The 25,608-nt window shown below is 41.6% G+C and overlaps 1 protein-coding gene across 5 annotated transcripts in view; it reads right to left on the reverse strand.

The window, feature by feature from the left end:
• Nucleotides 1-9,183: 9,183 nt before the first annotated feature.
• Nucleotides 9,184-25,608, reverse strand: part of ATP7A (ATPase copper transporting alpha) — a 40,839-nt gene continuing 24,414 nt past the window's right edge. For all 5 annotated transcript variants that reach the window (XM_053373386.1, XM_053373385.1, XM_053373383.1 and 2 more), the window contains 16 exons: nucleotides 25,264-25,340; nucleotides 24,363-24,588; nucleotides 22,387-22,620; nucleotides 21,884-21,975; nucleotides 21,426-21,553; nucleotides 21,112-21,266; nucleotides 20,243-20,377; nucleotides 17,370-17,564; nucleotides 17,015-17,197; nucleotides 15,573-15,786; nucleotides 14,406-14,552; nucleotides 12,796-12,938; nucleotides 12,124-12,327; nucleotides 11,915-12,032; nucleotides 10,715-10,817; nucleotides 9,184-9,754 (listed from right to left, as the gene is read on the reverse strand). In XM_053373386.1, coding sequence (XP_053229361.1) covers nucleotides 9,478-9,754; nucleotides 10,715-10,817; nucleotides 11,915-12,032; nucleotides 12,124-12,327; nucleotides 12,796-12,938; nucleotides 14,406-14,552; nucleotides 15,573-15,786; nucleotides 17,015-17,197; nucleotides 17,370-17,564; nucleotides 20,243-20,377; nucleotides 21,112-21,266; nucleotides 21,426-21,553; nucleotides 21,884-21,975; nucleotides 22,387-22,620; nucleotides 24,363-24,588; nucleotides 25,264-25,340 — 2,631 coding nt within the window. In that variant the 3' untranslated portion in view covers nucleotides 9,184-9,477. The remainder of the gene's footprint in view (nucleotides 9,755-10,714; nucleotides 10,818-11,914; nucleotides 12,033-12,123; nucleotides 12,328-12,795; nucleotides 12,939-14,405; nucleotides 14,553-15,572; nucleotides 15,787-17,014; nucleotides 17,198-17,369; nucleotides 17,565-20,242; nucleotides 20,378-21,111; nucleotides 21,267-21,425; nucleotides 21,554-21,883; nucleotides 21,976-22,386; nucleotides 22,621-24,362; nucleotides 24,589-25,263; nucleotides 25,341-25,608) is intronic.

Consider the following 25,608-nt stretch of genomic DNA (forward strand, 5'->3'; position numbering starts at 1 on the left):
GCAGCTCTTAAAATTATATAGCTATATGGTTCGAGGCAGTGGTTCTCTTTTCTAGGGGTATTCACAGGTACGCAGTACCAGCACCTCTTTTGTTCTTGTTAAAAAGTGTGGCACTTACTGCAACAACTTCATAGTGAGTACCAGCAGCTCTTTTTCTAGCAAAGAAAGTACAGGTACTGGGCAAAACAATCTGCTATCTACAGAAAGTCTGCCTTGGATTGCCAGCTTTATAAACTGGGTTGCGCTGCAGTTTGGAAGCAGATTTTTTTTGATAGAACAAATTTCTTAAGTACCTAAAAAACCTTGCTGAATAAGGCCAAACGCCCATCTAGTCCAGCTTGCTGTTCTCACAGTACCCAAGCAGATGCCTCTATGAAAACTACAAGTGGAACCTGAGCACAAGAGCCCTCTCCCCACTTGTGATTCTCAGCAATGGATATGCAGAGGCACATTGTCTCCGACAGTACAGGAAGAATATAGGAAAGCTAACCCTAGCATGAATCCATCTGGCACCCATTTATACAGATACTAGTTAAGTGACGTGGTGCTTTGGGGTTTGCTTTTCATCCAGAAGGTAGAACCTCTTCCTTTTTTCCTTGCTCCCCTTCCTTTTCTTTCTAAATATATTGCAATGGGAAAGAATCCAAAAGTTCACAGGAGTGTTGCATTGTGCACTGTGGTGGTGGTGTGGCGCTAATTAAAGAATGTAATTTTGAATGGTGCTTAGCTAGGTGAGAGATTTCTGAACAGAAACAGATTGAATGAAACCAAAATGGGGCCCTTCAAATAAAAATCCACAAACAACCAGTCTTGTAATGTTGTGATATAACATTTATAGAGCTGAAGGCACATTCTTGACAAGATTATAACTGTGGCATACCCGCCAAATGTAAAATATTATGCATTAAAAGCAAATATTGCACAAAGTTGTTGGTTTTTTGGTTTTGTTTTACAGAGCGTATCCTGAAAATCAAGACATTACATATAGTCATGGCAAGAACTTACGATTTTTTCAGCTGAAAATTAAATGCAACCTAATGTGTACTCACAATGGTACTTTGTAGAACCCATAATCAGAGTCCCAAGGAGATGAAAACATTTCTTGTTTCCTTAAAAATGCAGGACAGCTTTACAGGAGAGTGGGAAAGGCCATTCTTATTGTCACAGGTGACCTACAAATCTGGGCTCACCCAAAACATTTGGAAGGCACCCCAAAAATAATAATGGGTGTGTGCACACTAAGCATGTTAGATTTGCTTACTGAGAAGTTGGGACCAGCGGTTGCAACAAACAAGTGAGCTGTCATGTAACTTGTAAAGCAACCTTCAGTCAAGTTTTCAGAAATCCTGGACCTGTGTAAGCCACCAGTGAGTCACCTTTGTACTAAAATACCTACATATTTTATTTTTAAAAAAGCAATGGGAAAATGCTATGTAAGCTTCAACCATCTTCCCAGTTGCAGGAGTACACATACACACATCATGTGAGCATTGAACCACCAATGGAACTGCACTCACTGCATTTTGTTTAGATTATCTTACCTCCTAGTCCACTGGCCTTCAACTGGTAGGTTGGGACCTGCTAGTGGGTGGTGGCCCAATCCAATATGGGTTGCAACAGGGGCACTGCCACCATGAAAAATATGGCAAAAGATTAAGAAATGGGTCCCCAAATGAATGTTCGGGTTAGAAGTAGGTCCTAGGTCTGAAAAGGTTGGAGAGCCCATCAATACTGCGCATTTGCAGCAGATGGATATAAACCAGTGACATCACCAACCCAACTCTTATCTGAAAGCAGTTTTTCATTTTTAAAGAAAACGTAATTGCTTTTAACAGACACACCTAAAAAGAGATGGGTGTACATTTAACTGAATAAATGTACATGTAGCGCTTTAAAAAACTAACAAGGTAGACATCCTACTTGGCAAAACAGGGAGGGGAGGACAAGACAGATGATTAAATCAGCATTCAGTTTGCCAGCCAGCCAAATGTGATCTAGAGGAAAGGGAAGCCCTGACTTGCATTTATGTCTGGATTTACTTTTTGGCTAGTAATTTAAATGAAGCAGACAGCAGAACATCTTGCCTAACAGTGGAGAAGAGCAATAAATAAATCAAATAAAATGTAAATGCATAGCTTTTTCTGCAGCTTTTTTAAAATAGCTTTTTTGATATTTTAACACACATGAGTTAACATAAAACTGTAAATAAATGAAATGTGCTCAAGACAGGAAACAAACCATATTTACAGGCAGAGTACATTTTATCGGACTCACTTGCTAGATCATCACCTTGTCGTGGTGAGTGGGCTTTCACGTTCCTATGACCCTTGTGAGAGAAGCTGTTGGAAGCCTTGGGCTCCCAGCAGGTCCACACAAGGCAGTAAGGTCAAAGGGGAGGAGCTAGGCAAATAAGGATCCAAGAAGTGCGCAACGGCAGAACAGGCAGAAGATAACAAGTGGCATGTTACAACAGCTGTGAAGGCGGATGAAGGCTGCAGCAGATAGGAATCTACCAGTTGTCGTGATACTCATGCCATCGGAATAGAGCCTTACTGCAAAGACTGTGTCATGGTCAGCACACACTGATCTACACACATAAAACAAATTCACACACAGGCATCTTTCAAAAACCCATCCCAAACCCCCCAAAGTCCCATGGTGATTGGCAATGGTAATGTGGGCAGGACCATGAAATCATAAACCGGCACATGGGCGGTGAATACAGATTCAGTTGTTCTGACTCAAGGAATGAGGTGAGCAGCTTGATAGCTATACCCATGACTGAGCAGCCCTTTTTAGCATACACTCTGCTCACCCTGAAAAGGGGGAGGGGCTAGAAAAGGTGCCCTAAACATAGTCTGCCCCCCCCCCCCATTTTTCTTGACTGGGTTACCACACCCAGTGGAGTCACCACCCAGAGGTCATAAAAGACAATTGAACTTTGGAAGATGGAATATATGGACTTTGTGGGATAACACAGAAAATGAGCATCCTGAATGCAGAACTGCCATCATTGCAAGAGAGCTGCAACGTTTTAACATTGATATTGAAGTGCCTCAAGACTCTCGAAGAGCAGGCGAGGGACAACTGAAGGAAGAAAAAGGAGGCTACACATTCTTCTGGAAAGGTCTATCAAAACATCGAAAAATGGGGTAGGCTTCGCTATCAAAAATGATCTTGTGAAGCTCTTGTCAGAAGTCCCTACCGGCATTAATGAGCGACTGTCAACCATTTGAATAAAGCTCACCAAAAACCAACAGGCTACTATTCTAAGTGCTTATGCACCAACACTGGATGCCAATGAAGACATTAAAGAAAAACATTTGCTCTCAGCTGGATACCATCCTATCAGAGACACCTAAGTCCTCCTGGGTGATTTTAATGCAAGAGTTGGGCAAGATTTCGATCTGTGGCCTGGGACTATTGGAAAAGGAGGAGTTGGCAACAGCAACCAGAACGGAATCTTACTTTTGACGATATGTGCAGTACACAACCTTGATATTACTCATTTCCGGGTTTGAACTCCTCAGGTTCCAAGTAGTTCAAGAACTAGGCTGTTCAAAAACTGAGGTACCACTGTATTTTCCCCCCAGTTTGAACTGTATTTATCCCCGCCCCCTGTGGTGATTTTCTTGAGTCAATATGAGAGTACCCCTAAACATTTTTAAAGAAAAATAGCACTGTTATACCATAAAATTATATATCAATGGAAAGAAAATTTAATGAAGAATGTAATGCAATAACTTTCATGAAGGATTATTTATTACAACAGCAGTCATAAAGAAGAAACATGAAACACACAGAAAAAATGAGATATACAGGTTAAATTGCCGTGTTGGCACTTTGCGATAAATAAGTGGGTTTAGGGTTGCAGTTTGGGCACTCGGTCTCTAAAAGGTTTGCCATCACTGTCTTAGACTATGTAAGTGTCCAAGCTGAAGATCACTGTGATGTGCTCCTTACCAGAGCTATGACAAGTTCCGACAACTGCTGGACAGATCACCAATTAATACGCTCCACAACGGCTATCAAGATACCTCAATGCAGGCTTCAAGGAAGGAAAAGCAAATAAAGTCTATTCATTCATTCAAGGAAACAAAAGTGCAAAGTGAACACTGAAGCTCTTCAAGATCCTATTAAGTGGGATTGCTTCCAAATGACTTTTAAGGACCATCTTTTTTCAGAGTTCCCTGATAACGATGAGGAACACTGGACCAAGCTAAAAACATCCATTATTGCAGCCTGTGAACAAACTATTGGATACCAAACCAAGAAACTTCAGGACTAGTTTGATGAGATGGCAGTGAGATTGAACGCATTATTGACAAGAAAAGGGAGGACTTTCAGATCTGGCAAAGAGATAGAAACTGCGCCACTAAGAAAAAAACCTATGCCAACGCTAAGGCTGAGGTTCACAGAGGAACCAGAAAACTAAATAACACCTGGTGGATAAAAAAAGCTCAAGAGATCCAGCACTTAGCTGACACTCATGATGCACAGTTTCTTTAAAACCACAAACACCATCTATGGGCCAATAAATCATGACATATGCCCCCTACACTCAACAGATGGTACTACACTTCTAAAAGATAAAGAAGCTATTCCACTGTGCTGGAAAGAACAATACCAGCATCTCCTTAACCACAACTCCGCCATAGCTGCTGAGGTCTTCTCACAAATTCTGCAAAAACAAATCGGAGACCAGATTACAGTATCTCCAAATCTGGGAAAGTTGTGTACAGTTATTAACCAAATGAAAAACAACAAAAACAGCAGACCTGATGGGATACCTGCCAAAGTCTTCAAAGTGGGCGGAATTGAACTTACACAACAACTTCACAAGCTCATCGAAAAAATCTGGGAGAGAGAAGAGATCCCACTTATAAACGCCATCCCCAACTCCACGAAAGATTCCATCAACGGTGTCTCTGAAAAGTTTTACACATCACTTGGGAATACTGGCGAACTAATGCCAGTGCACTGGAAGAAGCAAAGACCACCAGTGTCGAAGCAACGATTCTTCAACATCAACTTTGTCGAACTGGTCATGTTTTACAGATAGCTCATTATTGTCTTCCAAAGCAATTACTCTATTCCAAACTTAAAAATAGAAAGCATAATGCCGGTGGTCAACAAAAGAGGTTTAAAGACTCTCTCAAGGCAAATCTTTAAAAATGTGATATAAAGACCGACAATTTGGAAACACTGGCCTGCGAGTGCTCCTTTTGGAGAATAGCCTTTACCAAAGGTTTCATGGACTTTGAAGACGCTTGAACTCAGGATGAAAGGGAGAAACGTGCTAGGAGGAAGGCACGCTTGGCAAACCCTCACCGTGATCAACTCCCGTTTGGAAACCTCTGTCCCCACTATGGAAGGACGTGTGAATCCAGAATTGGCCTCCACAGTCACTTACAGACTCACTGCTAAAACCGTGTTCATGGAAGACAATCTTACTCGGCTATGAGCGATTGCCAAAGAAGAAAGAAGAAGACATTTTATCGGAACACTGTACAGTCAAGACAGTAAAGCAATTTTGGTTCTTTGAATTAAAGCCAAGTATAAGCTATTATTCACAAAGCGTCAAGATGAACATTCCAAAAAAGTTTAGCAAATCACACATAGAAAGGGAAGACACACTGGGTGGGCTTCTGCATCAAGTATGTGATAGCAGTACATTTCAAACCACCACAGAATCATAGAATTGTAGGGTTGGAAGTGACCCCAAGGGACCCCCTACAATGTAGATAAAAGCTACAAACTAACTCTGCTGCTGAGGAAACAGTGCCTTTGGATCCTCTTTCATTTTTTAAAAAATTAGATTTTATTAAAGCTTTTTCATAATACAACTAGATAAAAGAAACTTTAAAAAAGAGAGAGAAAGAGAAAAGCAGAGTCCTCTGTCACAGGAAGCTTATAACTTTGGTCTCAAACAGGATGTAGTGAACTCTCCCAGCTCCCACCTGGGAGCTTTCCTTTCTTCTCCCAGTCTCTAACCCTGAGAGAGTCTTCCTTTCCATGCCTCTCGGTCAGGGTCCTTCCACCAATTATCCACTACCTTCGTGTGTATGTAATCCTTGGACCCCAATAATGTCCCAGAGCAGAGGAAACCAAAGATGAAAAATAAAGATAGAGAAGAAAGAAGATAAAACACATCCTCTTTCAGATCTTTTCTGTAAGGAAGCCACTAAAATACACTATCCTATTTCTTGGCCAGTAGCCCTTAAGAGGACAGAGAGGAAACCAAATCTAACAGCTGGCAGTGAAACATTATGGATTCTACCTTCTATTTTCTGCCACAAGAGACACAAAGAAGACTGGAAGATTGTTATGACATGATCATGAATGGCAAATGCTAGTAGCTCATCTCCTGCCAAAAGATAGCACCTACTCCCACAACTTATCTTGTGAATGATCAAAGTGATGTGACAGCTGAAATCCTGTAAATGTTTCATCAAAACACGTCACAAATATTTTTCGAAAGGGGAAAGTGCAGATTTGTTCAGCCTCAAAAAACAAAAACATCCACCGTCAACTGATACAGACCCGACTGTGTGGTCCTCCACACCAATTCTCTGGTTTCTCCCTAGCTATAATTCAACTTAGATATCAACCCTTTCAATACAAGCCTTGACATATAACCGTTGCTCCAAAGGAAGAAAACTAATACTTCTAGCCCAGGCATAGGCAAACTCGGCCCTCCAGAAGTTTTGGGACTACAATTCCCATCCTCCCTAGCTAACAGGACCAGTGGTCAGTGATGATGAGAGTTGTAGTCCCAAAACATCTGGAGGGCTGAGTTTGCCTATGCCTGTTCTAGAATAATACCATTTATCAGGCAACAAACAGGAACTAAACTGAGGTATCATATGGGTCAGATTTTCTTGAGGTGGCAGGACAGGAAGTTAATGGCTCTTCACTGCAGGCTTAACGGGCAATGAAACTGCAGAGCAAGTAAAGTGGATATTTATTCAGGCAAGTAAAGGCTCCCAGACTGGCATGCCATTAAAATTTTAAAATATCTGTTTCTCACAGTGAAGCCATCACCAGCTCTGCTTTAATAGGCTGATTCCATCAGAAAGAAATTGACTGCTCTTTCCAACTAATATTTCAAGCATGCTTTGTGTAAATTACAAGGGAGGGGAGAATATAACTTCAAGGGCAGAACTGTGAGATGCAGAAAAATAAATTTATTTCCAAGATTTCTGTTTCACACAGATCAAACAGCAAAAACTATTTTCTGTAGACCCTCGCCCCTCAGTATCTTTCCATAATTATTACTATTTTGAAACTCAACATGATTGTGAAAATATTTCATTGAGCTTTCCAGCCACTATTGGGCAGTCAATATGGTGTTCTATGGTCAGTTAAGCTGCAGTCTTACAAACATTTCTAGTTTAAAGATTTTTAAAGCACACAATTTACTTAGTTTCAAATACACATATTTTTTCACCACTCTTGCCAGTGGTGTTTGATGGCTGGCACAGGACCCAACACTGGCATCTAACATGCCAGGGGAAAGGGGGCAAATTGACAGGAAGGGGCCCTTGGCCCTTGCTTTTCCTGTGAAGCCAGCCCCACTCCCTTTTCTGTTAAACCCAGTCTCTTGAGTCAAACTGAGGCTGCAGGGGGTGAGTGGCCACATAACTGCCAAGGAGAAGGGCTGGTGCGGGCCAGCATGATTCCTGAATGTGGGGCAGACCTGCACAGGGTATGTGCCAGAGAGGGTCAGGATTCTGAGTCAGATGATTACTTACTCCCTAGCAGTGGACTTTCACTGATATACTTTCTGCACTCTTATTGTCCCATCATGACCTGGGGTGGGAGTGAAACAGCTGCAGTTTGGCTTCATTTCCCCCCTAAGTATGGCTTTAGGAATGGGATTAATGATGACTAAAACTGATGCATTAATGCCCCTGCAGGTCAGGAACAAGAGCCCTGGTGATTTCTGAACCGTGGTCCTCTCTCTTGCTACTTTAAACACTATAAAAATGCCTCTATTATCAGGTTAAAGGACTCTACAATGTATGTCTTCAACCATTGTTCAAACATCAACATGGCGATATTCACTCCAAAGGATTATAATCTAAGACCTGCTGAACTGTAAACATGGTGAGAAACGTGGGCAAACCTAGCGCAAATCTCTTTAAAAGTTAAATAATATAACAAATGTATTTTAAACTCTGTGATGCAGGGAGACGAAACAATAGCTTCCCATCAATGCAGAACCCGCACTTTGGCTTAGCACTGTCTTCCCAACCCTTATGCCCTCAAGATGTTCTGAACTGCAAAACTCCCGACAGACCCAAGCCAGCATAGTTGTAACTGTAGCGGTAGCATTGCGACAACTATGACAATTTTTAGTTGAGCAAAAAGAAATTAAAAGTTCCAAGACGAAATTTTGTGATCTGCTCAGAAATAAATAAATAAAGAATGCTCAGGAGCCTTTAAAAAAAAAACTAAACAAAAAAACCTCAAACTCGAAATGCAAGAATGGGAGCTCCCTGAAAGCGGTGAAGGAAAACACATGTTTTTAAACTCTGCAGTTTCAAACATCTCAAACTCACCAGCATACATCTCAGATCACAGAATCATAGAACTGGAAGGAACCGTGAAGGACATCTAGTCCAACCTGCTGCAATGCAGGAATATTTTTGCCCAACATGGGGCTCAAAACCCACGACCCTGAGATTAAGAGTATCATGCTCTGCCGACTGAGCCACTCCATCTTTATGAAGTTACAAAGACATAGACCTTTGAGTAATGAAAAACATCACAAGGCATGGCCCTGACTCCTTGATTCTTTGTGTGGCAGTGGCTGTGGCAAGAGTGGAGCTCCTCTATACACTTGAAAGCACCGTTCTCACCAGTAGCCTCGGGTGAGTGCACTGAATTGTCTATAGCTCTGCAGCTGGGATGGGGAGGAGAAACAAATAACGGGAATTGTTTCCTTTTTTTTCAAATAATGGGAAAACCTGTGTTGCAATGTTTTCTGAAAAATGCCATTTTACACATAGCAAATTAGGAAGAAATTATGAAGACAACCATTACAAAATAAGGCACATCTATGTTTTAAAAAAAAGGAAAGGAAAAAAGAAATCATGGTTTCTATCCTTACTTGTTCACACTCTATAAAATAATGTCGCATTGCATGCAAAGACATGGCCTAGAAACCATGTGCTGGTGACTGCCCTTTCATGATCCCAGCAGCTGAGCAGTGTCTTGCTCTGCACTGGCTTCCAGTGCATACTGTGGCTTGTGAGTGTTGGTTTTGGATAATACTGGCAAAGCACTGCAGAAACTGCCAGCCTCTTGAGTTGGAAGTGATTTTTTTGGGGGGTGGGGATATAATTGCTCTGGTCAACTGAGCAATTGAAATCCAATTCAAAACGATCGGAAACACAGTGCAGCTGGTCAACCTCCAGAATAGATCAGTGCATGAAGAGAGACCAAGTCCACTTCTCAGCAAAAAGAAGACTTTCAGAGAGTTGTGTCATCTTCCTCACGTGAATCTACAACTAGAAGGGAGTGCTTGTCTGGCTCACTGAGGACTATGCTGCTAAGGGACCGCTTGTCAGAGAAGAGGGAGTTTAAGGAAGCTCGGCTGTAAGTGACAATTCGGTCCATGAGGTTCAGCTTTGGGGATCTTGGTCCAGTTTCATCAATTCCAATGTGGACACTGATTTCGGAAGGGCTCTTCTGCCTCACCTGGCCATGGGTACGCCGTTCATATTTCTCACAGGTAGGTTTCTTATAGCTAAAGGGAAGGGAAAATGCACAAAAATCATGTATGCATTAGTTTGAAACAGGGTTGCAATTTAATCATTCAGTTAATAATTATTAAAGCTTGTAGTCCTGACTCTAGATGATAACCTAGAGGCTGAGAGGGAGGGTGTGTCAGAAGGAAGATGAATTGATACTGATGTTTATATATTCGTAACTTTGTATTAATGTAACATTTTTATATGTAACTGTGTGTTTCTGTAATATTTTGTTTTAAGTTGTCTTTTTTGTACCCCTCTTAAAGAGATTTAAAAAAATATATTAAGAGGTACAGAAATTAAATAATCAATAATCAAATCAAACTGTGCCAGTATCCTCCCGTGACTGGCTCCAGAGGTGCCCAGCTACAATATCATCCATAACCAGAACAGACCAGGCTGAGGAGCCCGACAGTTCTCTATGTTGCCTGCAATGTCTTTGTGCAAAGGGAGGAATTCCTAACTGGGATGGTAGTGTGGATATAAAGTCTCCTTCTCTTAAAATGCTGCCGCAGGGCTGAGGAGGACCAAGTGGGAATGTGAAAACCATGGTAGTTCAGCAACTAACAGTATTTGTTAGTCTGCATAAACTTCAATTTGATCCCCAATTTAACCAAGGATCAAATCAGTAATTAGGCTAACGAGCTCAATCTGCAATAAATGCAAAAATTGGCATGCTCTATATAGAGTTGTGATGAGGCTGAATGAGACAATCAATGCATTAAAAATACATTATTGAAAGCTCACTGAACTGAACAGTAGTTATGGGGCAGGGGATTCTTCTGGAAAACTGCAGGCACAGGTAAGTCCTACCTGAATTTTCAAAAGGCAGGACAGAGCCCAGCTTGCTGGTTAACCTCTTTGGAAGAGCAAATTATTTTTCTCAAAATACAACCATGGATTTCACAAGCAAGTCATGAAAGTAAGAATGAGAAGCTTGAGGATACTGTACTTACAATTTTAGCAGCAGAGAAGACAACACAACAGAAACAGAAGAGGCAGCCATTGCTGCAGAGCCCATCCAAGGCTGCAGAACCAAACCAACTGGAAGGAAGACACCTGGGGAGAGAAATTGGAAATAACTCTAGGGGATGTTAAAGAACAAAGTCACAAACATGATTCTGAAATGCATTTAAAAAAATCAAAGCATGTTAAATTAGTGTTTATGTAGGGGGCAAAGCAGAGCTGAAGGCAAAACCCAAGTTTAGGATTTATGGACTTGCAGAGGACCTAGCTAGAGTGTCAATTGTAGAGTTTTGTAACACTGCATGTTTAATCAAACAGCTGGAATTAGAACAGCCTGGAAACTGCAGCTGGTCCAAAGCAAGGCCAGCTTGACCATTTATGGTCCTTTTACTTTTCCCATCACTTTTTAATTGGTTTTAACCTTTAAACTCATAAATGTGTTGGAACCAGGTTTTTTCTCATGTGTACCTGCCTACCCATTGCTTAAGGCCCTCTTCTGAAGTTCAGCTCACTCAAATAACTTTGGGTTATGGGGCAGCATGCAAATGCCAAAAATTAAGCAAGCAAACAAGTAAGTAAGTAAGTAAATCTAATCCAGTTTGTTCAGCCCAGACACTGAGGTCCAGTTCTGAGGGCCTTCTGGCAGTTCCTCATTGTGAGATGTGAAGCTACAGGGAACCAGGCAGACGGCCTTCTCAGTAATGGCGCCTTCCCTGTGGAACACTCCCCCCATCAGTTGTCAAGGAAATAAACAACTATACAACTTTCAATAGACATCTGAAGGCAGCCCTGTATCAATAAGTTTTTAAAGTCTGAAATGTCAGTATTTTTTAATATTCTGTTGGAAGCTGCTCAGAGTAGCAGGGGGAAACCCAGTCAGATAGGTAGGGTATGTATGTATGTATGAATAAATAAATAAATAAATAAAAACTGGAAAAGCTTCCCTTTTTTCTACCCACTATAATTTGCACGAACATTTAAAAATGAGTTTGGGTATCAGTTGCAACCCTTAACATTCTTCTTTCTGTGCAACATATTTATATCAACTACAGAGCTTTCTTCTTTTTCTCACACACAAATTTCTCCCACATAAGGAATTGTTTATTGATATATACTTGCAATTAATGTTCCATGGAAGAAGAAAAAATGCAATATTATACATATTGTCAAAGTCCAGAATCATCACATACCAGCAGCTACAGGAACTCCGACAAGATTGTAAATGAGAGCGAAGACAAAGTTGATTCGTATCCTTTTAACAGTCTTCCGTGATAAATCTATGCTTGCCACCACATCCAGCAAATCATTCTGCCAAGTAAGAATTAACAAGACGAGTTACATTGGTGGCATAATTTGTTTTACATTGAATTAAGGGTCTTCACTCTATCCAATCACTTACCCTAATCAAAACCACATCTGCTGCCTCAATGGCCACATCTGTGCCTGTGCCAATGGCAATTCCAACATTAGCCATGGCAAGAGCAGGGGAATCATTGATCCCATCCCCCACCATTGCTACCCGTTTCCCTTCATCCTGCAGTTGCTTTACTTTGGCAACCTTGTGGGAAGGAAGGACTTCAGCAAACACTTTAGTGATGCCAACCTGAAAAAGAAAAGGAAGTCCAAAATCACACCAGAAGCTTCCTCAGACACACAAAAATACAGCTGTTAAGAATAATGAGTTCTGTGGAACTACGAGATTCTCATCTTCGAAAAGCATTCCCCCAACGAGTGGCATTGCTTAGAAATATCAAAGCATTATTAACTCAGTACATCTCAAGCGATCTGATGCTGTAGACCAGCAATCCCTGCCTCCAAATGTTCCAGGGACCAGTAGCATATCTGGTCCCTGAAGCATCCCACCCAACCTGAGCTGAGGTGGAGTCACCAGGGTGGCTCTCAGAACCTGCCTGTGGAACACCACTTTGAGTAGCACTGATTTAACTGATGCTCCGATGACTAAATAAGTAACCTACTGCATTTGTAAAAATTGAAGGGGGGAACCTTTGGACCTTGTAGGCATTAGGAAAATTGCCTGAAGCAAGGCAAGCCAACATATGGAGCAGCTTACCTGAGAGGCAATAGACCTGGCTGTTTTGCTGTTATCACCAGTCATCAGAACAACTTCTAAGCCCATAGCCTTCAAAGTACGGACTGCCAGCTCTGCTTCAGGTTTCACAGTATCAGCAATAGCTACCAAGCCACAGAGTTCTCCTAGACAGACATGAATATGTTTCCATTAATCCTCTTTGTTTTCTGAAGAGCACAGAAAGACTATTTTTCCTCTTTCCTTCACCCCCTTTCTCCTTCCACCCATGGGGCATTGCACAAATTTAAAGATGGACTGTTCTTCTCACTTTCCAAGGCTGTGATACTGGTTTCCTGGGCAGAAAGCTTCCAGAAAGTTTCCCAAAGCCCTAGAACTATTGGCATTTAGCTTGTCTTACATGTAGAACACAAAACTTTAAAAGTATGCCACATTACATGCCCTCCTTCCCTTTCTCTCTCTCTCTCTAGATCTCAAATAATATTTCTAATAGCCAAACCTATCTGAATCGAGGTTCTGTGGGAATCAATAATGCATATTAAATGTCGCTTAAATGTTATATGCAAATGCATTTACTGGCAGCTTTACTAGGAAAGCATTTTAACGGAAGTAATTGTAAATACACACAGGTCCTGCTTTGCAAACATGATCTGTTCCTGTGAAACGGTTTGTAAGGCGGGTGCTCACATAGCAAGCTCCATGCCTTCCTAGGGAGAAAACCACAACATGCCCCCAAATTGTTTAAATAAAACCCTGTAAAACCATTAACAACATTACTATAATGAATAAAATCACAAACACTGTTACAATTAAACTACATACCTGTATTTATTCAACAAGAGAGCAACGAAACACAAGCCAAACACAGTTTTGTGGCACAAAGAGTTGACAAGGGAGGAAGGGAATGGGGATTTTTCGGTGAATGCAATTGTGTATCTGTAAATTTGTCTCTCCGTATATCTGTCTCTCTGACTGTTGTTCGGATATCTGATTCAAGACATTCACTTGGTAATGTTAGGTTACAAATCCTTCATGTGTAGATACCTGAAGACTTGTATAACAAGTGTTTACATACTGGGACCTGTGTGTGTTTTAAGACACAAGTCAATTGAAAATACTTATTTACATTGCTTAATGTTTAAAAGAAAATGACACTGGATAGGATTACTGTACTGCTTTGTGTATATATTTATTATAGGAATAGTCAACAGGGAAAAAGAAGTTAAGAACAATGTTAGACCTGCCAGTTTGACAGGATTTGTAGCCACACATTGGATTATCTATTAATATTATGAAACAATTCATTTTGAGAACTGGAATATTTTATATAGAAAAATATAGCATACTGTAAGAACATGAGAAGAACCTGCAGGATCAGACCAATGGCACATCTAGTGCAGCATCCTGTTATCATATTCTGCTCTCATGGTTAGTAGCCTTTTGATACCTGTCTCCTCCACAAATTTGTCTAATTCTCTCTTAGAGCAATCTTTTATCTGTCTTGAAAATATTTTGCTCCTTATTGCTTGAAGTACAACTTTTTCAGTCACTGCTTACTCCTCAGCTGCATTCTTCCCTGCCTTTTCAATGTATCACACATAAAATCCAATCCTAATCCTCATTATCAAGCTTACCATCCACAGCCACAAGAACAGCAGTGTGACCTCGACGTTCGTGCTCAATCATGGCATTATCAACTTCATTTCTGACAAGCAGACCATTTCTAGACATCCACTCCCGGTTTCCAATTAGAACAGAATACTTGTGGGAACCCCAAGTAGCTGAAAGGAAAATATTACTGCAGTTTCTGAGAAACAGGTGACCTGTTAATTACACACTACTGCTGATGCATGCTAAGTTTGCAGGAGCATTTAGTCATGGCTATTCACGAACATTTATTCACTAGGGACCACAGGTGTGTGGTCAGAATTATCCAGATTATGCACTTGTGCAACAGTGTGCTTACAGCTGAGCTACCTGAGCAGCATCGTCACACGGTACAACTTTAGTTGGGACTGTATTACTTCAAGCTGAAGGTAGGGGAAATTGCATGTTTGAAGGCACTCCCAATGTATTCGAGTCTAGTTTTAATCCTGACAAAAGCTTATTTGGGAGTGGGGAGGGAGAAAGATTCAGATAGACATCCATCCTGATCTCCAGTAAGAGATGATTCAGTCCAGTGAGAACTGCAACACATGTTTCTCCCACTTGGAATGCCTTGCAATACTTTAAATTGATAAAATAAGGGAAATAGTTGACTAAAGAAAACTAAAAGAGAGTGAGAGATGCTGCTCCAGGTAGGAAAATATACTAAACTACAGCTCCACTGAGTTTTGGGCTAGCATACACCCCATTTTACTCTCTTCCTCATGCAAAGATAGACAACTGCAAGCTTTCACTTTTGATGCCAAATAAAAGGCAGTTTCCCAATACAGCTGAACTCAAGAAACCAGTTTATAGGAAACCAAAAGCTGGCACTTTCAGTTGTGCTTAAAGGAGGGAAAGAGGTAGTGTATGCACTCAAGGCTTACTTCATCTCATTCTTGTGACACTAAACCACAGTTACATTGGAAATGGATCAGAATAAAGAAGATCAAGAGGAAATTGCCCCCAGTTCCCGTCAGAGCTTTTACAAGGCACAATTTAAAACTATTGGGCTGGTATTTTACTCTTTTAAAAGCAAAGGAGACCTCAGATCCCACCCTCAGTGAAAGAGAAAGGCTGATGCACCTCTAGCAACAGATGCCAAAACAAGGCTTCTGCTTACATGAAGCACATTTGACAGATTCATCTCAACTTACTTGGCAACTGCTCATCAATAATCAAGGCAGGATGCATAATTTCCTCAATCTTCTCATCCATTTTCACAAGGGCTGAATTCCTGACATTGTTCTCTTCCATGGTCTCACTCCTGCTGCACAGCAGGGCTTCAATATTGGTGACTTTACAGCTAATGCCACAGCCAGGGACTACTTGAAAATCAGTACAAGTTCCAAGGGTGTCTGTGTCCAATTCCTAAAGAGAATATATAACCAGATAGTGCTTGGGATTTGGTAAATGCATACTAGACTTTAAAAGTCATTCTGCAAAAGCATATACACATCCAAGATTGTAATGTGAGAAACTGAGCCTTCAGAGGCCTTGGCTCAGTCCTGTGGAACACCCTGCCACTAGGGATTCAGCAGGTGCCATCTGTGCCAACTTTTAAATGTGTGAAAACTTTTCTGTTACACCAGGCCTATGAAGGCAATAAGGAGTATACCCCCCCATAATGACCTATTGATACTTGTATTTAATTTCTTTTTTCTTTTAACTAGTTTTAAACTTTTTTGTTTTGTTTGTTTTGTTTTTAAATTGTTGTAAACTGCTGTGATATATCTTTATGATGCAGTGGTATATCAGTATTTTTAGAAATAAATAATACATAGTAGGGTGAGGGAACAAAAGTACAAAGGAGCTTAAGACTAAAGAGGTGCTAAGAAATAATCACATATTTGTAAGACCTGTAAATAATGAGGCTTTTCAGAAAGCCAAGTGAGGTTTATTAATTTCAGTGGGTCTTCTCTGAGCAGAACTTACGTTATATACAACCCCATAGATTTCTAGACAATTCAGAATTGTGTACACAGAGCTGTATTAATTATAACTATTTAAATATAATTCACTAAGTAAAATGAACCAGTTACTAAAATATACTGTAGTAAATATCATTGTGGTGCCCAATGGCTTACATTGTCATCCCACCCTTGTTCCAAGCAGCTCAGGGTGGCATGCACGATTCTCTCTCCACCCCAACCCTCCCCATTTGATGACATCCTGATAACCATCCTATGAGGCAGATTAAACCAAAACAGAGCAATTGGCTCAAGGTAACCAAGTGAGCTTCATGTGTTAGTGGATATTTGAACCTGGGTGGCCCCATCCCAGTATGACATGCTGAGAGAGACTGTAGGCGCACATCCCTCTGCTGGTCAGAATATTGCCGCTGTTCCTTTACCTCAGAGCATGCTATGAGTTCAAAATCCTGTACTCATGAACTCTCACTCCAGAGAGAAATCTGATGACAAAGACAGCCTTACCATGTCACAGCATTTCCAGATAAGATGTGAATATGTAGCAAATGCGGTTATTTCACTGCATGGCAGGAAAGTTCAGACATGGCTGTATGTCCCCCACAATTAAGTTGGTGCTTGGCAGATAGTTAAGAGGGTGAATCAAGAAATCTCTGTATTAGCTCCTCTACCTGTTTGCAGTATTTGGTAATAGCTGCTCCCAGGGGGTGCTCACTGTTGCTCTCAGCGGTTCCCACTAGTGCCAAAATCTTATTGCGTGGCATCCGGTTACTCTCCACTAGGATCTTCACCTGCATCACCACTGGAGTTCCATGGGTGATGGTCCCTGTCTTATCAAATACCACAACCTTAACCTGTAAAAAGAACGCAAACCACATTAGAAGCCAAGTGCTTTCTGTCCCCCACCCTTTTTTTTGCAGACTAAAGTCATACAAGCTTTGTTTGGGGAAAGATGAAGTTAACCAGATCCTTTTTAGAAACATGACAGTTTGTGGCCAAACTGTAAAGGAAAGTCTGATTTCTTACCTTGTGAGCCATCTCTAGAGGTTCTCCACCTTTGATCAAGATGCCATTTTGTGCTCCTACACCAGTACCCACCATCACAGCTGTTGGGGTTGCTAGTCCCAAAGAACAAGGGCAAGCAATACAAAGCACTGTAATGGAGGCTTGGAAAGCAAAGCGGATTATCACTTCGTCTTTGGAAATGCTCTTATTGTACCCCTATTGACAAACAAACAATTAGTTGCTTAGGTATGAGCAAGGGTTGCTCACAAGAAAAATACAGCTTATTCTAAGGCAACTTTGACCACTCACTAACTGGCTCACAAATTTATTTAGGGCTTAATTCGAAGTGTGGTGCTGACCTACAAAATTCTGTGTAGCCTGGGCCCCACATATCTATGGGACCACCTCCACTTCAAGGCCAACCTAAATCAATTTACAGGTGAAACTTGAAAAATTAGAATATTGTGGAAAAGTTCATTTATTTCAGTAATTCAACTTAAAAGGTGAAACTAATATATGAGATAGACTCATGACACGTAAAGCAAGATATGCCAAGCCTTTATTTGTTATAATTGTGATGATTATGGCATACAGCTGATAAAATCCCCAAATTAACAATTTCAGAAAATTAGAATATTAAATGAAATTAGCAAAACAAGGATTGCAAATAGAGCAATATTGGACCTCTGAGAAGTAGAAGCACGCATATGTACTCAGTACTTGGTTTGGGCCCCTTTTACAACAATTACTGCCTCAGTGCAGCGTGGTATGGATGCTCTCAGTCTGTGGCACTGCTGAGGTGTTATGGAAGACCAGGATGCTTCAATAGCAGCCTTCAGCTCTTCTGCACTGCTCGGTCTCATGTCTCTCATCTTTCTCTTGGCAATGTCCCATAGATTCTCTATGGGGTCAGGTCAGGCAAGTTTGCTGGCCAATCAAGCACAGTAATCCCATGGGCATTGAATCAGGTTTTGGTACTTTTGGCAGTGTGGGCAGGTGCCAAGTCCTGCTGGAAAATAAAGTCAGGATCCCCATAAAGTCTGTGGAAGGAAGCATGAAGTGCTCCAAAATCTCCTGGTAGACTGCTGCGTTGACCCTGGACTTAATGAAGCACAGTGGACCAACACCAGCTGATGACATGGTTCCCCAAATCAACACAGACTGTGGAAACTCACACTGGACTTCAAGCATCTGGCATTGTGTGCCTCCCCATTCCTACACCAGACTCTGGGTCCTTGATTTCCAAATGAGATGCAAAAGTTGCTCTCATCATAAAAGAGGACTTGGGACCACTGAGCAACAGACCAGTTCTTTTTTTCTTTAGCCCAGGTAAGACGCTTTTGACGTTTCTTGTTCAGGAGCGGCTTGACAAGAGGAATACAACACTTGAAGCCCATCTCCAGGATCCATCTGTGTGTGGTGGCTCTTGATGAACTAACTCCAGCCTCAGCCCACTCCTTGTGAAAGTCCCCAACACGTTTGAATGGTCTTTTCCTGACAATCCTCTCCAGGCTGAGGTCATCCCTGCTGCTTGTGCATCTTTTTCTTCCACACTTTCCCCTTCCGTATAACTTTCAATTAATGTGCTTTGAGACAGCTTCGAGACTTTGGGAACATCCAACTTCTTCTGCAATTACCTTTTGAGGCTTTCCTTCCAATTGGAGGGTCTCAATGATGGCTTTCTGCACAACTGTCAGGTCAGCAGCCTCCCCCATGATTGTGCTTCCTACTGAACCAGACTGAGAGACCATTTAAAGTCTCAGGAACCCATTGCAGGTGTTATGGATTGAATAGCTACTGAACCTTTTCACAATATTCTAATTTTCTGAGATTGTTAATTTGGGGTTTTCATCAGATGTACGCCATAACCATCACAATTATAACAAATAAAGGCTTGACATATCTCATTTTGCATGTCATGAGTCTCTCTTATATATTAGTTTCACCTTTTAAGTTGAATTACTGAAATAAATGAACTTTTCCATGATATTCTAATTTTTCAAGTTTCACCTGTATTTCCAGGTTTCAAGGCTGGGCACTCTCGGTGGCTAGACCTCAACTTGGGAATTTGCTTCTGTGTTTCACTTGACACTTAACTAAGCATGAATCTGGGCGTACTTCCAAAAGCTACACAAGAAGCATTTGTTGAAATTATGTATTGACCCACGAGGAGTGCTTGGGAAGAGGTAGATTATAAGTACAATTAAATAAAATTTCAAGGTTTAAAATTCTAAAAAGTTATAATTGCCTCTGCAAACCTACATTTGCCCCTCGGTGCTCATATAAATCATGTAATTAAATCCATTACCCTTTTTAAGGCTAGTAATTCCCAATCATGCCCTCATTAAAAACTGCATGTAAACAGACTGGTCAATTGCTAAGCACATCAAGAATAACCGCAAATGTTCCCACCCTACTTCCATGCTTGAAGGGAAAGGGGGCTGCTTGTTTTCGCTGGACATGCTTCCAAAAGCAGCACTGGGAGAGAGAAGTGTTCCTCCTTCCCAGGACTCCTCTTTGAGGCCCTTCAGTGATAAGCAGGAGTGACTTCTCTCTCCACTGACCAACATGAAGGGAGATCAATCCAGCTTGATTCAGGTGCACGAGAGCTCCCTACAAGAAACTCTTTCTACCTCACCCAACATGCTCAATTTGGCTGGGCTTTGGTATCCTGGCTTCAAAGTACTGAATCCCCTGGCATCATTTGTGACATCTCCTGACTGACAGGTGGATGGCCCGGCAAGGCAGATCTTTATAAGGATCTAGTCTGCTGAGCCAATAAGATTCTCCAGCCCTGCATTACTTCCAAAGACAATGTAGGGAGTGTCAACAGCATTAAAGGGTTGAAACCTGGAAGTGAAACAAATCTTCCCAAAAAAGAATACCAGACTTACAAGAAAATAGGTTTCCACAATTTCGAAATCAACAAATCCGATCACTATCCAGGCAAAAAGTGTAAGCACAGAAACACCAACAATAAATGGAACGAAGTAGCCACTAAGTTTGTCTGCAAACTGCTGAATTGGAGCCTAAAGCACAGGGAGAGAAAAAGAAAATAAATTCTAGCCATCTTCTCTGAGGTTGTCTCAGAGATTGTCTACACCAGGGATGTCCAACAGGTTGATCTACTGGTTGATCCCCAGGAGGTTTTGGTAGATCGCAGTCGATTGCTGGCTCTTCCATCCAGCCCTGCCCTCTAGATTGCTAGAACAGAAGAAGGAGCTTTTGCTGCGAGGCTGACTGTTTCATTAGTTATCTCCCCCCCCCCCCCGCAAAAAAACCGGGGCTTCCTTCCCTTAAAAAAAGCTCAACAACTTTGACCTGAATCCCTCAAAAAGGGGTAGTTCACTGCACTGCCAGTTTTTAATTGTGTGTGTTGGTTGCAGTCCCTGGTCTACACATTTGCCTAAGTAGCAAATTCACTCTGAATAACAGGCAGTCTCCCATCACTGGCACCTTTGCACTTGTGTCTTTTTCTGCAATCCTAACAATACATCTTTTTTGCAATGCTTTGCTTGAATAGCTTCCAAATTACACAAAATGATTTGCTTTACAGTCTGCTTACCAACTGCCGTGATCAGAGAACATGAGACCTATAAGGATGGGAATTTTAAGTTGCCTCTCTGCTGAAGACCAATTTGGTACACTAAGTAAGCATGTAATGATGTCAAATTTGATTCATAAATTTGTTGTACTGAATCATAGCCGAAAAAAACAGGCTAAAAAACTTAACTTCCTTCCTACTATTGCTTATTGAAAGTACCTTGGATGTCTGTGCTTCTTCCACAAGTTTGACGATCTGGGAGAGAGTAGTGTCACATCCAACGTGGGTTGCAGAGATCAGCAATGATCCATTCTGGTTAATAGAGCCTGCAATGACTGTACTGCCGGGTTTTTTAGTCACAGGCATAGCTTCACCTGCATAAATTGATTTGCCAGCATAACATTAAGTGACACAATTCTTTGCATTTCCCCCTCTTATCCCCTAGTCTTAATTTTCATTTTGTCTCTTTTCCTTCCTACCCACACCATTAGTTAGTTTCAAGCACCTGTTGAAATAAATATAACACAGCTTGCCTGTGATGAGTGATTCGTCCACCATAGAATGTCCCTCAATAACACGGCCGTCCACTGGAAACTTGCCTCCTGGAATCACTTTGACAATGTCACCCCGCTGAACCAGCTCAACATCAACTTGCTCTTCACTAAGAGGACACACAAAATTCCTTAGTCCTTATTTATCCACAACTGAAATAAAGCCTTAGCATGTGCAGCTGAATCTGTGCATATTCATGGTTTGACCATAAGTCTTGCCACATCTTTCTCTCCTCCAGATACCAGCAATTTAGACTGCAAGTTATTTAGGGTGAAGGAATATCTTCTGCTTCTATTTCTCTACAAAATGCCATATATATTGATGGGGCCATACAAAAATAAAGAGCACAGGGGGGGAAATCAATGAGCACAACATACTGAAATGTATTCAGGTTGCCTTTCAAAAAAAATTATTAAAAAACTACAGTAAAGCACAATACCTCAAGAGGATGTTGTCTGGGCCTAAAGTAACAATAGTTGCTTCAGTTGCTTGTAGTGAAATCAGTTTTGCAAGGGCTTCCGATGTTTTACCCTATAAAAGCATAGAGCCACATATGTTAAATTCAAAGTACCACCTAAAAGATTATTGCAAGCAACAAAGTCATATGCAGCACAAGCCATGCTTCTAGCAAATAAATAAGTTCTAAGTAAGTAAAATAGTCTTCTGTTAATCTCCTTGGGATGAAGATGGACTTAAGTGGGGGGGAAGCATGCATTCCGAAGTATTTGTCTTGAAAACAGTGAATGTATATTTAACACAATTCTGCCACATACAGAATGACATACCTGTACTCTCTCTTGGATTCCAACAGGCATCATGTAACTGACAAATAACTGAGCACTAAACTTTTAGGATAATCTTACAAAACTAGCAGTGCCAAATCTGCGAGTGCTTTAATAAATGCCCCCCTAAATATATGAGCATTTATATTTTTATATTTACCTTGGCCACATGCTCCAGCCATCGCCCCAATGCAATGAATACAAAGAGCATGGGTGGTGTGTCAAAGAAAGTCACAGGGTTGACTTTTGCCCTCTCAACCATTGCAACCAAAAGAATAACAAAGGAGTAGGCAAATGCAATGGTGGTTGCCAAAACGATCAGCACATCCATATTGGCAGTCTTATGCTTCAGTGCTTTGTAAGCTTGGATGTAGAAATACCAGCCACCAAATAACTGCAAGCACAGCAAAATCCACAATTACATTTTGCACATAAACACACTATATAAGGACTGGAGATCTGTGAACTGTCATTCTCCTCCTGGGTTCAGATAATTCTCCCTGGTAGGGTGGCTAAGCAAACAGGCAGCAGACTGCCTAGAAAAATCTGATGGAAGCTCAGCTTTAATAGAGAGGCATTGTTGAAGTGTGGAGCCAAATTATTGCATTTTGTTCCATTATAACAAAACTTAAAAGGAACAAGCATTAATATTTCAGATTTTTGTCTAGAGGGGTGGCAGTACAGTAAAGGTAACTTAGACTACAGGGCCTAATGTGCTTTCAGCTAATAAGAACACAAGAAGAACCTGCTGGGTCAGGCCAATGGTCTATCTAGTCCATCATCCTATTCTCAAAGTGACCAACCAGATGCTTGAGGGAAATCAGCAAGCAGAACCTGAGAAAAAGGGCCCTCTTCCCTCATGTGGCTTCCAGCAACTGGTGTCCAGAAGCACTGCTGCCTCCAAATGTGGAAGGAAGAGCAAAGCCTTTCTGGTTAGTAACCATCAATAGCCCTCTCACCCATGAATTTCTCTAACCCTCTTCTAAAAGCACCTACCGTATTTTTCACTCCATAAGACACACTTTTTTCCTCCTAAAAAGGAGGAAAAGCAAGGCAGGAGGAGGGACAGACGGCAGCCCCTTCCGCCCCTCCTCCCAGCTGATGGGAGAGCCGCTTACACGGCTCCTGTCCCAGCGTCTCCTCCTCCTTTTTTTGCTCCGGTTCCGGCGTCACCTCGGAGGCGAGGCAAGGCAGCTGCCCACCACAGGTACGCACAAATGTGAAGCTCTCCCTCTCTTTTCCTTCCTTTCTTCCCTCCCTCTTCCAACTTAAATAAAATATGGGGGGGGGGGGAGAGAGAGGCCAGGTAAGCCCCACCTCACATACCATAATTCAGCCTTTGTCAACCTGTGGGTCCCCAGATGTTGTTGAACTACAACTCCCATCACCCCTAAGTTTATTAAATAGTTTAGTAAAACATTTGATTCAGAATATTTTTTTTCTTGTTTTCCTCCTCTAAAAACTAGGGGAGTCTTATGGTCAGGGACGCGGGTGGCGCTGTGGGTAAAACCTCAGCGCCTAGGACTTGCCGATCGCATGGTCGGCGGTTCAAATCCCCGCAGCGGGGTGCGCTCCCGTCATTCGGTCCCAGCGCCTGCCAACCTAGAAGTTCGAAAGGACCCTTGGGTGCAAGTAGATAAATAGGGACCGCTTACCAGCGGAAAGGTAAACGGCATTCCGTGTGCTGCGCTGGCTCGCCAGATGCAGCTTGTCACGCTGGCCACGTGACCCGGAAGTGTCTGTGGACAGCGCTGGCTCCCGGCCTATAGAGTGAGATGAGCGCACAACCCTAGAGTCTGGCAAGACTGGCCCGTACGGGCAGGGGTACCTTTACCTTTATGGTCAGGTGCATCTTATAGAGTGAAAAATACAGCAGCTCAGTGGCCATCACTGCATTTTGTGGGAACAGCATTCCCCAAGGGATAATACACTGGGGGCTGGATCTAAAATGGGCAGGGCATCTCCTTTTCTTCCCTTATCTCTGTGCCATTCCCCACCTCCAAGCACACTCAAGAAATTAGGCCAAGGGTTGGCAGCAAGTTTGTCCACCTGCTTTATTCCATATGGTTCATTCAAAGGAATCTTGGCATGAAATTTAAATACTATTACACTAGCATTTGATTTATTTCTACTTGCCTGCACAGGGACACACAACAGAAAGGAGAGCAAATTCATAACAGACAAGCCAGGAAGGATCTGGCGCTCTAAGAACATTGATGAATGATATGCTTCCATTTCTTCTTTGGTCATGTTTGCAACCTTGTGCATGGATGACATCTGGCTGTCTATAACCATCATGTAAATCATCAGTCCCATTACAGGAATGCAGAAAATTAGGCTTACAAGGAAGGATCGTTTCCATCTTAATAAATAAGAGAACAAGATAATAGTGAAGAAATCATAACAACATTGAAAGGAAAGTGTTTGACTATGGAGAAAAATTCATGCATCTAGCACCTTGAGCATGACAGGAAGCATTTAGTAGGGTGAATGATTCACTTTAATGGAAGGTGTCCCCCAGCCCATCAATGTAAGTTGCAGGTGCAGCAGAAGGCTATGGTTTAAAGAACTCTAGCCCAGGATCCTGATCCAGATCCCCATGCTGCCAGTCCACTGGGAAAAGAAGAACCAAAGGAAATCTCTTTGCTCAATGCAAATTGCAATTAGACTGTGTGTACACTATTGACTTTAAAGAACATGGGAAGTATATTTCCACCATTCAAAGAATTTTGGGTGTTGTAGTTTAATCCTCACAGAATTACAATTCCTTTAACCTAAATACAGGGCCCTGAATTCATTGAGGGGGGAAATGTGCTTTAAAGGTACAGTGTGTACACAGCCAGAGTGAATGAAAGAGAATATTCATGAATCATGGACTGATAGGAACATGCAGCCCATTGAAATGCTTCCGAGGAAATAGAGCTCTTCGAAAGAAAAAGGTTCCCCACCCCCGCTTAAAACAGAACTGCATTTTGGATTCTCAAAGAAGGAATCAACATCTTGAATGGGATTGGAGCACGAATAAAAGAATACTCACTGCCTTATCTCCTGTTTGTGATCTAAGTGACTAGCAGATCTATCCTTCTTCACCAGCACAGCATTAAATCCTAAATTCTAAAAAAAAAAAAAAAGGGGGGGGGAGATTTGTTGTAGTGTACAAATGTTGCAGACAGTTTCGAAAGCTAGGGAAAAACACATTCAGAGTGCAAGAAAGCAGATCCCTCCCACAAAGCTGTTTCAAAATGTTAGAGGAGTTTTAACTGTATTTCAGTAAATGATGCAAACATATGACTCAAACACACCATGCTTCTTGAGGATACCATGCAGTTGTCTGGATATCTGCATATCACCTGTGCATATATTGCTAATAATAAACACCTTA

Source organism: Podarcis raffonei, chromosome Z (genome assembly GCF_027172205.1).
Source record: "Podarcis raffonei isolate rPodRaf1 chromosome Z, rPodRaf1.pri, whole genome shotgun sequence".
NCBI classification, from domain to species: Eukaryota; Metazoa; Chordata; class Lepidosauria; order Squamata; family Lacertidae; genus Podarcis; species Podarcis raffonei.